The 12,369-nt window shown below is 31.2% G+C and overlaps 1 protein-coding gene across 1 annotated transcript; it reads left to right on the top strand.

Annotated features, from left to right (window-relative positions):
* The first annotated feature begins 5,739 nt into the window (after window positions 1–5,739).
* On the top strand, window positions 5,740–9,989 carry IAA11 (indole-3-acetic acid inducible 11). Its single transcript, XM_085728225.1, has 5 exons — window positions 5,740–6,093; window positions 6,959–7,287; window positions 7,757–7,892; window positions 9,402–9,463; window positions 9,547–9,989. The coding sequence occupies exons 1-5, from the start codon at window positions 5,843–5,845 to the stop codon at window positions 9,579–9,581; spliced, it is 813 nt and encodes a 270-aa protein (XP_085584351.1). The 5' UTR covers window positions 5,740–5,842; the 3' UTR covers window positions 9,582–9,989.
* The last annotated feature ends 2,380 nt before the right edge of the window (window positions 9,990–12,369 follow it).

The following is a 12,369-nucleotide window of genomic DNA, read 5'->3' as shown; positions in this document are numbered from 1 at the left end:
AATGAATATGGCACAAAAATTAAGAAACTTTATCAAAATATTTATGAAAGCTTTATCAAGAGCAGGAAAACATCATAAATTACATAATAGTTAAAATTATAAAAGTGAGCGCTACTGTCATAGAGTTACCAAAAAGGGATTAACACCAATATTTATATGACACAAAATGAACGAAAGAAACACATTAAACTCTTTAGCGTCTTGTGTAGGAACTTGTTATTAATATTTTGACCGTTAAAAAATAAAAAATCTCTTTGACGTCAAAAAAGTAATATCAACAGAGCAATATTCAGTCTCTTCACATATGCTTAGTAATATTCAGTCTGGAAGATTACATTGAAAGGATAGATGGTAAAATGACGGATAATTGTGAATCATTGTAATATGTCAAAATATAAACCTTAAAAACCATGAACCATCAACTTAGTTTTAAATAGTTAAAAATAAAAAAATTGTAAAATAGTTAAAAGTTTTTAAAAATATAAAAATTGGAAAATATTTAAAAAAATTGGTGAGGTAGCACTCAACCAAGCAACACTAAAAAAATTATATGCATTAGCGTAACAAAAAAACAGACAGACGGACATAAAATATTACTCTAAACGTTAATGTGTGTATATATTCGCGAGGTTGAAGAAAGGAGATAAAAATATTTGGGATCATTAAATGACAGCGTGAATAAAAATATTTGTGACATTGTGATGATTAAACGATATTGAAATTAAATATATAAGTGATAAAAAGATAATAAAATTCCTTTGAAAAAAGGTAATAAAATTAAATGGAATCTCCTTAAAAAATTAATGGAACGGTTAAAAAAAAATAAAGTTAAATGGAAGAAAAAAACATATTGAAATATAATATTAAAAAATAAAGAAAAAGTTTCTGGCGTGAGTTGAAAAGAGGTGCTTGTGAAATAAATTGTCGAGAAGTAGTTTTTTAAAGTAACATTCAACAGCTTTTGGTCAAAGCTCATTCCATTCAATTTTATGCGTTCAAAAAAATACTTTTTTTAGTAAGTACTTAATTGATATTGTATTCGGCCTAACTTCTCCTTAAAAATGTAGAGAAGTTTGAAAAAAAGTCGGGTCAAACGATACCTTAATCTCCCACAACGGCAATGTAGAAGCAATTGAATTTGGGAGGAAAAATTGAAAAAATAGTTAAAAATATAAAAATTGGAAAATAATTAAATGTTATTAAAAATATAAAAATAAGAAAATAATTAAAAAAATTGGTTAGGGGCAAAAATGGAAATTCATAGGTCAAACCTTAAAAAAAAAAAAAAACCTCCAATAATTGAATTACCAAAATGCCCCTCATAGGGGCAAATTGGTAAATTCAATGGACATTTCCTTTCTTATATATATAAGTAGATTGATGCAACTTGTGCTGAATTATCTGTTGTTCTGTCACCAGAGTAATTTTTTTTAGCAATTCATGTTTACTTTGGTAAAACTTGTTTTAATATTAACCTTAGCTTAGACTATTGTATGTTACTAGTGATGTTTTTCTCCAAACAAGTATTGCAGTCTAGTAAAAAAATACTAGGATTGCATTGATCTCAACTGGTAGCTGCAATCTTCTAGTTCTACTATATCATGCATAATTAATGCTTGTGGTAATGAGACCAATCCCTATTGTCACCATCCCTACAAAACAACAAAATATTGTAACACATTGACATATTTTTTGGTGACTAGGGGGGCCAATTTGGGCTCAAACCAATAGGGAACTTTGATGGGCTCAAAATTTTGGAAGCTAAAAGTGAAATTTAAGCACTAATCAGTCACAGGGTCCCAATGTATGAATTTTTGTATATTTTTATCGACTGTCGAGTGTGTATGTAACCTGCAACTTAAGCTAAGGTCAGCCTCATCCTATGTGATATACAAGAAAAGAGATTGGAAATGTATATAAGAATATATACGCAGCATATCTAACTGCCAGCCAAATTCATTCATTCATCTCTCCCCACATATCCACTAAATCGAAAGCCAAGTTTATGAAATGGGGAACCCATATCTTCTTCATAAACAAAAGTTCAAAACAGCCTTTTTCATTTATTCTAGTAATTTTTTTTATGAGTGAAGTAATTTTGTATTCATTGAATGAATTTTATACTCACTCAATTTCCTTTTGGTTGCGTTTTAAACATTCTAAACATATGTACCAAAAAAAAAACATTCTAAACATATCAATATCAAAAAACCAATAAATTTTGTATGACTCATTTGTCTTTTCCTATAATGACAATGATTATTTATTATCTAATTTCACTCATTTATCTCTTTTCAATAAATAGTAAAGAATGTTATTCGTATAATCATAATTAATGTTGAATTGTCCTCGTGAGCTTAGCTCAGTTGGTATGGACAATGCATGATATATGCAAAACTTCAACGACCACAAAAAAAAAACTTATGTTGAATTAAACTTTGAAAAATGATAAATTAATAGGAACAATTTCTTATTTACAAAAGAAGCAACTAAAAAAGAAGGGAAAATGTATAATTCACTTTGAAACATAAAATTCATTTTTTATTAAAATTTGGTTAAAGTTCACACAGTGAAATTTTTTCATAAAATAATGTGCTATTATGTATGTCCATTATGTTTTCGTTTTACAAAAAATGTTGTTATAAAATAGTAAAGTGGAAATTTTATTTTTTTAAGGAAAATGGTTTATGGACACTTGAAAGAGATAAATAAAGAGAGTGGTCTGATAAGTTAATTATTTATATTTTTAATCTTTAACATGTGCTCTTAGAAAACTTGGTAATATAACTCATAATTATTAGATGAACTTTGTATTCAAAATTTTGGTCCTTAAATCACCTTTGAAAGAATAAAAATAAATTAAATCATGTTAAAAATACAAATTTTTAACTTTTATTAAATGAATTGAATACCCCACTTCTACTATGGAGAATTATTTATACACCCTGCATTTAATTATAAGTGTTTTTTTGGATCATTTGTTTCTTCCTAAATAAAGATCATTAGAAAGGAGACTCTTCTTTTACTTGCTCTATAATCAAATGAAATAGTAAGTCGTAAATGTTTCTATTTCTTTCAAAAATCTTGTTTTTTTTCCCACTCACTTTGTCTAGCCTTATAGGCTTCTTATTTTATCTCCATGTCTACACAAAACATGGATGATTTTATAGGCAAAGCAAGAGGAATGGGTCACGACCTGATGGTGTGGTGTGGTGTGGTGTGGTGGGCTGTCCCCATTCCACACGGCCACCATACTTACTTACTCATCTAATCTCACAGGTTGTTTTTCTTGAGAAAACGACAGGCTATTATGTTTCTTTTCCCGAGCCGTGTGATGTTTGGTCCCCTCCTTTGTCGGCTTGTCGTTTGGAAAGCATGTATGTTGGTCCCCTGGGTCCTACCACACTTGCATATCTTTTCTGTTTTGATTCTACCCTATCTATTTTCTCGCCAATATCTCATCTCTTATCTTCGCTCGCTCTGCTGTATATCTGCAGAGAAAAAAAAAAAAATCAATAATCACAAATTTTGGACATGTGTCATTTAATTAGGGGTAGGAAATTTGTAATAAAAAAATCACTAGGTTTTCATTAAAGGGTCCTCTTAACTTGTGCCCTAAGGGCACAAGTTAAGAAGTTAAAAAAGGAATTAAAAGATAACTTCTGCATTGAAAAGATTAAACTTTAAAATTTAAATGCATTGAATGCACACTTTTCAAAAAAAAGTTACTATGTATAGTTTCTAAACTTGTGCCCCAAGAGCACAAGTTAACATTTCCCTTCATTAAAAAGTCTTGATGATCAGTGTCCTCAGAACAATTGTTAAGGAATCTTCAAATAAAAATTTTGTCTTGGAAATATAACATATCAAGCAATAATTACATAACTTTTTCATGAAAACTTATTTGTTTTGAATGTTTAACCAATACATTTGGGGCAGTGGTTAACATTCTCCTTCGTGAAAAGGTTTGTCTATTACGTACAATATTTCACATGTTAAAGAAACTAAAAGTAGCAATTTTATATAAAAAACAACAGTTAGTAAAAAGTTGTATATTCAATGTAAAATACACAAGCTTTAAAACAAACTTATTATTTTGAATTTTCTAACATGTGCAAATTTACCATTATAGAAAAATCCCTTCATTAAATATCCCTCTAAGATTTTTTTTCAAAGAAAGTTCTCCCTTTAAGATAGACGAGGAAAATGTTAACTTATGCACCTAAAACACAAGTTAAAAACTTAAAGATAAAATTATTTTTTGAAACTCGTGTATTTAATGTTGTAAAAGTTTAATAATTTATATTTTCAATAGAACAATCAAAATACATGAAGTGCTAAGATTGAAAAGATACAAAAAACAAAAACACCAAAACACAATGACGCTACCAACCTAAACAAGGGACAAGATAAGACAACTTCAGTTGTACTGTATTTGATTTTAAAATTGTTCCGACGATATGACAAATTTGGGGGAAATGGACATGACAAAAACTGAAATTCTTGTTTCTCACTAAACTACAACATAAATTTTTATCCAAATTACAAGTTGTCTAAAATACCAAAATAACATTTTGTTCACTAAACATCGTTTAAGACAAAAAAAATGTTCAGTACCGTAATAGTTTGTCATGCGTTGTTCTGTCTTATACAATCAAATTTTAGTAATGGTCACACAATCTAAGTGGCCAAATACTCCATTGATATAAATTGTTGAAGAAACCCTCATATTTAGATTTAACCAAAGACCAAACTATAAGTTGGTCAGGGTCAGGTGTTATAAAAACCAATTTTAATCTGGTCAAAATATTGAAGGTTAGGTCTGACATGTATATCATAAACTTATTTTTAGGTCTAAGACTGACTTTTTTGAAAGTCTGTTACGGCTTGTTAGTCTGCTTAAAGACATATTTCACATGAACTTATTTAAATAAGTAATCTATCATATGTTTAAATAGACTAACGAACTAACTGATCAATGATATATTAAACGTCATTTTGATATTTTACATGACATTTATATTATCGAATTACATGATATCATCTTTCAATTATATTTGACAAAAATACACATAATACTTAAAAAAAAAAACTAATGTAGATTAATAAGTTTAAACTATTCAAAATGTTAGCAAATTTATAATACACTACAAGAAATCATGGTCTTAATTGCAATTTAAAGCACACGATAACTTCTGACGGTTATTTTGACATTAGCGATGCCCAAAACCATCGAAAATGTGTTTGAGTTTTTTTGGAAGGTTTGTCCATAGAAAGTCTTACTTTATGTTTAAATGAGGTCTTCACGGAGGAAGAATGAGATTGAATCAATCAAATTAGTCGGTCATTTGATCGGATACTAAAGTTTAAAGGAAGCGATTAGTTTATTTAATTTAATTTGTTGATTTAAATTTTAGCATAGTTTGATAGAGAGAAATGAATTTGTGCGATATGATCGAGGAGGAGAAATTGAAAAAGTTAGCAGAGCAGAGCGTAGAGTATAGACAAAGACAAGAGAGAGAATCTAGAAGAAGAGGAAAGAAAGATAGAAAAGTTGTACCACCAATTTAAAGCAAAACCATTCATTGATGGACGCACAAACAAACTAGACCAGACACGTGGGGCCCACACTTCTTTCCTTTCCTTTCCTTTCCTTTCCTTCTTCTCCTTCTCTTCAACTTCACACTATTCATTCTTCTCACCTAACCATTTATTACTCTCTCTACACCCTTCAAATTCATTCACCCTTTTCTTTCTCTTCTTCTTCTTCTTCTTCTTCAAATTCTTCAAAAAAATCAAATTTTTTCACTACCCAGTTGATTTTTTTTTTCTGTGTTGGGTCATGTCTACTGTGTCTAAAGATGAAAACTTGACACTTTCTTCTGAGGATTCTTCTAGCCCAGATGAGTCTGAGCTTGAATTGGGTCTTGGGTTAAGCCTTTCTCACCCTGCAAAATCACATAACTACCATCATCAACATCATGGTTCTTATGCTAGAATTTTCACTGCTAAAGATTTTTCTTCTTCTTCTTCACCTTCCTCTGCTGGAACCAAAAGACCTGCTGATTCTCTTGATGCTACTAACCGTCCCAGGTTTAATTACCATCTTAATATTGTTTTGTATATTTTGTTTTAGTATATTATTATGTTGCATAATCAATGTTATGATTTGATCTTGTTGTTTTTTATATCTGGTGTTGTAGAATATTCATAGATATGGCCCATATGGGGTCTTGTTTGTATGTCTGTCCAAAATTTAGTTTTTTTGTCGCTAGTTTGTGGAATTAAGGGTCACATGGTGTTACTTACCTTAAGAAATTCAATTCAATTCAATTCAATTCAATAGGCTAGAATTGGTTTGGAAAGTTCAAAGACTAAATGACTTTAGGGGTTAAGAGAAACCAATTTGATTTTACTTGATTGGCAATTAGAACTCTTTTTGTTTCTGTATTGCTGTAATCTGCAAGAGGATTTTTTATATTATTTTTTGTATAAATCTGCAAGAGGGTTTACTTGATAGTAACTGTGAAAAGGGATGGTAATGGTATTTTCAACTTGCTATCTATGCTTTAAGATGATCTAGACCTATTTGGTTTCATTTATGTGTCATAGATTCATACCATTAATTCTCAACGCTGTAATATTCAACTCTGAAGACCAATAGTGCTGTAATTTTCTGTAGATTTAACTGAACTTATATGGTATTGATTCTTGATTGGTTAATTATTGTTCCAATTCTATTGATGAATACACAATCTAAAACATTTCATCTAATGCATAATTAAGAGTTTCCTTATAATTTGACTCAGCTACTTAAAAATGTAAAGGGAGTGTATGTGGTATCATGCTGTCCCCTTCTGTAGAAAAACAAATTAATCAAATATTTACTGATTTTTTTTCCCTCGGTCCTTCACTGATGGGGTTGTCGTTTCTTTTGTGATTGAATTTACCAAAACAGTCAAGTAGTTGGATGGCCGCCCCTTCGATCATATCGAGTGAATAGCTTTAATGCCAACGCTAAATCAACTGAAGCATTCAACTCTGTGGCCGAGAAGAGCAAGAATAATAATACTGTGGTAAGGAAGAGTACTGACAACGGAAATGATGATAACAACATTAATATCAAAGAAAAAAGACACCTCAGGAAATCCCCGTTTGTCAAAGTAAATATGGATGGGATACCTATTGGAAGAAAGGTTGATTTGAGTGCCCACAGTTCCTATGAAACATTGGCACGGACGTTGGAGGACATGTTTGACGAATCAACTACAAGCGTCACTTGCAAAGGTATATTTTCTTGGTTTCTATACTCATCATAAGAGAATGTCATTTCTTTGAATTCTGTCATGTTTTCAAGATACCAAGAATTTTATCTTCATGGTGAATATTTTATCCATTTTATACTTTTTTTGTTACTGCTTTAAATATAGCTTAATAGTAAGGTATTGTTTCATTTGTTTATGAAGCAACTTTTTCTTTTTTACGTTTTCAAACTGCACAATGGCATTGGGCATAAATGTTAACAAATATACCACAATATGATGGTTTATACCATTAAAAAAAATTCTTGTTGTTAAGTATAGTTATTGATCGAGATATGATCTCAACACTCGTGCATGCAGCTTGCCATACTTTCTATTATTGTCTATATCATATTTCTATTTTGAAAAGCAAAAAAACATTAATTTTGTGTTTTCCTCTTTGATGTGTTTTATTACTTTTTTTCTCCTAATGGTATTGAAATCATGGTCAATAGGATCAAATGGGGAGGATCACAACATGACTACCAGAGGAGAAAGGCATTCAATACTGTTGGATGGATCGTCCAAGTTTGTACTCACTTATGAAGACAAGGAAGGAGATTGGATGCTTGTTGGAGATGTTCCGTGGGGGTAAGTAAACTAGTTTTCTATTGCATTAAAGTTATAGATAGTATATATCACACATGTCTCTCCTTCCTGTCCCCAACATCTCCAAATTTAAAAACTTGTCATTACAACTTGCTTCTTCCACTGCTTCTATCTCTGCATTGTCCCTTCTTTCATCCATCACCACTCTGATATCTTCTCTTGTTTCTTCTGTTTTCCGTTTCCTAATTTTTGCACTCTTAAATTGTCAATATGATGGTAGCAATAGTTGGTCGTACTTTAGAAGAAAAAAGATAGCCAGAGGCATTGTTACAGTTTGAGTTTGAGTATTTGATACAAAGATTTCAACTTTATGCATACTTTTTAGCCATTTGCATAGTAGTACATATATAAGCCCATGATTTTGACTTCCCCAATAATATGGCACTATCGAAACTAATTTCATTATTCGGCTCCCTGTTCCATCTTGAGAGAAGGGGTCTGGCATGTCAGATGACATAATTAAATTTTCATGTTATTTTTTACTTCAAACTTTTAGTTTCAATAGCCAAGTTTCAACTATTTGATATAAAAGGGCACAGAAACAATTGTTAGGCCGAAATCGAAAGTTTTTACTGGACAATTGTGAGCGAGCAAAGAAAAACTGAAGGATCAAAACAGGAAACAAAAAAAAAAAAAAACACATTGCGAAGAGAGGAAGAGACACGGTTGAGAGAAGACATAGTTGTTCATCACATGAAATAAGAGTCTAATGGGGGCTGGGAAGAAGAGACGGGATGGTCTTAGACAATTTTAATGGAGGAAGAAGAATAGGTGGGTTGGGTTAATGGAAGAGGAAAAGCCAAATTTGTTGGCTGCAATTTTGCTGGGATAAGGTTTTGAAAAAGGTCATGTGAAGTCTCTCAATGAACTTTTCAATCTTAGCCATGCATTTTAATATTAAGTCTAATAAAAGTCCCTCTCACTCTGATAAAATCTCATTCTCACCAGATATGGTTTAGCAAGTGAATGGGTTAATAGCCTGTTCCAATGTTTAACAAAAAATCATGTGTTTAAAGCTTGTTTACTGGATTGATTCTCTTGGTTAATATCCTGTTCAATGGTTTAGCAACTGGTCTCTCTGTAGGGAGACTGTTTTCATGTCTCTGCAGGGATGGCTTTACGTGCGAGCATTCATATGTCCGCTTGCTTAATGTGCAGGGACACTCATTCTCATGGTTCTATAATATCACTAGTTTCAGAAATTCAAGCTATAGGCAATAATATATCACAATTTATTACTATTTGCACATCCTATACTTATATTTGCAAAACTTAATCCACCATTCAGCACAATCCTCCAGCCTATTACGAGTCCACAAAAATCAGGACTTCCTATATTAGATAGTGCCTGTGGCTTTGTTCTGGAACCTGGGAAAATATTGCTTGTTTGTAGTTTCATGTTAGTTTGCCTTTATGTGATTTAATACTGAAGGGATATAATGTTTTCTCTGCTTTGATATTTATTAATCTCCCTCTTGCAAATAACATCAGGATGTTCCTTAGTTCTGTGAGGAGGCTAAGAATCATGAGGACATCCGAGGCTAATGGACTCGGTAAGCAGATGCGTAGTTATACTTAATACGACTTAACTTACCCTAAACATTTTTACTTTGCTAATTTGATTACTTTTTTGCAGCACCAAGATTGGAAGAAAAGAACAGAAAACAGTAAAGCAAGCCCATATAAATATTGTTTTCATGGCTAAGGATAAGAGGAACTTACTTATCCACCTTATATGTAACACAAATAGAAGGAAGAAAAAAGTAATGAAGTACAGCAAGTAAATGGATTTTGAGATTCAAATGATAAAATCGTTTTTTTTTTTTGTTTTTTTTTTTTTTTTGGGTTTTCCTGATTTGGTTTTTGGTTGTTTACCTTGGTATTTCTGTCACTGCCAATATACATCATCACTTAGATGATGCCGGCGTCATAAATTTTCATGTAATACTACTAACTAATCATACAAGTTAGTCTATTTCTTAATGCTGTAAATGTGAGGTGCTTGCTAACTTCCTCAGCCATCTAGTTTTAATTGAACTTACCTTTTCTGATTGTAATTCAAAGTTTCCTTTGACAGAACACTTATTTTCAGTAGGATCAATTTTGTCATGTTGATTATTGGTCCTTTACTTTAAAATAGCACTCATTGAAAATTGAGGCTAATAATGCTCTAGTGCAAAACATACTCAAGTGATTCATGGTTGTTGCCTTCAGACAAAGTTAGAATGTGTCTTGTGATATGTTTCTCCTCAATCTTGTGGTTTAGAACTTAAAGCACACACAATCTTGTGGGTTTAAAGGGTTACTTATAACACACGCCAAATAATTGGATAAAAATTTGTTGTTATTCAAGTGATGGTAGGTACAATTGTTTTATTTGATTTTCTGGTTTGAATATATGCAGCTGCATCAAAACCATGATACACATAAAAATGTTATTTGCAAAAGTGAATCCATCTTGATGTACATAGTTTAAGAGCAACTGTTAACCACTAAATTGATTACTCCCTCCGGTCGCTATTATAAACAAAATTTCACTTTTTAGATACATTGAATAATTAATGTATCAAGTTAATAAAGACTAGATACATTAATTATTCAATGTATCTAAAAAGTCAAATTTTACTTATAATAGTGACAGGATGGAGTACAAAATTACACTAAATGAACAAAGTTAAAGCTCAAAGTACAATGGAAGATTTGAGTTGCTGGCTTGGAAAACTCAATTAATGCAACATTTTCTAAACACAACTTAATTAATGCAACATTTTCTAAAGACTCACTCGCAACAAGCATGCTCTCCACTAATCTTCAGAGTTTTAAATTTCTGATTTTCAAATATTAAAAACAATCATTACAAAAAAAAAATTAAATGAAATTTGAAATTCAATATTAAGAATTCACGCCATCCACAATGGCGGGTGCTTCATCTATTTAGCATCATATTAAATAGGCACCCCCATTGTGGGGTATAATATATGGGTGGCTATGGAGAAGGGTGGCTATGGAAGCACCCTCTCCCTCTCTTCATTTTTTATGGGTCATATTTAATAAATCTTAATAAAATAAATAAATTTTGTTGAAATGTAATAATATAAAATTATTGGTAGGATTTATTTAATAATTTCTTTTGAGGTGCTGGGTTGGAGAAAATTGGTGTCTATTAAGTATTACCGTAAAATAAGTGATGTGGACATATAAAATCAATTTAAGCACCCAATTTAAGGTGCTCTGTTGCGATGGTCTCACAATAACCGACATTCAATTTCTTTCATTAATGTGCACTCAATGATTTTAATAACAAAGTAATTTTCACTAAAAATAAATTATAACAATGAATGATGTCTCAAATTAATTTTCACTAAGGCTTTGTTTGGGAGTTTGGAAGGGAAGGGAGGGGAGGGCTTTGGGGGGTTGGAAATATATAGAAAAATGGACAAAAAATTCACATTTTTTTAAAGAACAGTTTTTTAGAGAATGATAAACTAATACTTATGATTAATATACTTTTAATTTTAAGAATATTATAACAACATTCCTTCAAAAAAAAAATATTATAACAAGATAGATTGGATTTGAAAAATTCATATAAACCCCCAAAACCCTCCCCCAATACAATTTTTGAGTTCCCCCAAATGAGGGGGATTTTTTATTATGAGTAAAAAATTAACCTCCAAAGCCCTCTCCTCCCAATGTCTTCTATTTCTTCCACTTGCTCCTTCCTTTTTTTCAAAACCCTCCCTTCCCCTCCCCTCCAAACTCCCAAACAAAGCCTAAGGTAAGAATATGAACCAACTCTAAAGAGGTTCAAAGGCGCAACGTAGACTTATTCATTAGTTTATTTTTTCCTGCAATTTCGCTTCAATAAGTTTAAGATTTCTTGTTAGAAACAAATTACTTCTTTAATTGCTGCTACTACTCATTATTATTTCAATTAATTTTTTTTCATAATCTATATAACCTTTCAATTTCAAAGTTTCAAATTGTTTTAGTCTCAGAAAAGTTGTTTCAGAACATTTGCAGTAGAAAGCTAGCTTACCCGCGAAGTTCAAGAGCACGATAACTATTAGGGCTTAATACGGAAGATACTCATAATAATCACCACCTCTTTTTTGTATAGCATAACCGGCGAGACTTTGAGCCAAATATATTCCACTCTTTTACTATACCAAGTGATATTGGATTACCTTTTAAGTTTACGAGAAAATAATTATCTCAAAATGACAAAAAATAAAAGTCATGATGAACCAATTTCTCATATTTACATTTATCTTCCTAAGTCAGTGTTCAATCATGGACAATTATACGTTGAATTCCATCACACAATTGTTTTTCACTTTACATTCACTAATCCACACATGAAAATAGTTTCTTCACAACTCAATTTTGTGAACAACCGTTGTTTCAACAATCATATATTTACCATAAGGGGGAGTCAAAATGGAAGAAGATAACACAA

Source organism: Medicago sativa, chromosome 1 (assembly GCF_051527215.1).
Source record: "Medicago sativa cultivar Bolivia chromosome 1, Bolivia_mono, whole genome shotgun sequence".
NCBI classification, from domain to species: Eukaryota; Viridiplantae; Streptophyta; class Magnoliopsida; order Fabales; family Fabaceae; genus Medicago; species Medicago sativa.
The sequence above is the reverse complement of the archived record's forward strand: the minus strand, read 5'-3'. Positions and strand labels throughout refer to the sequence as shown.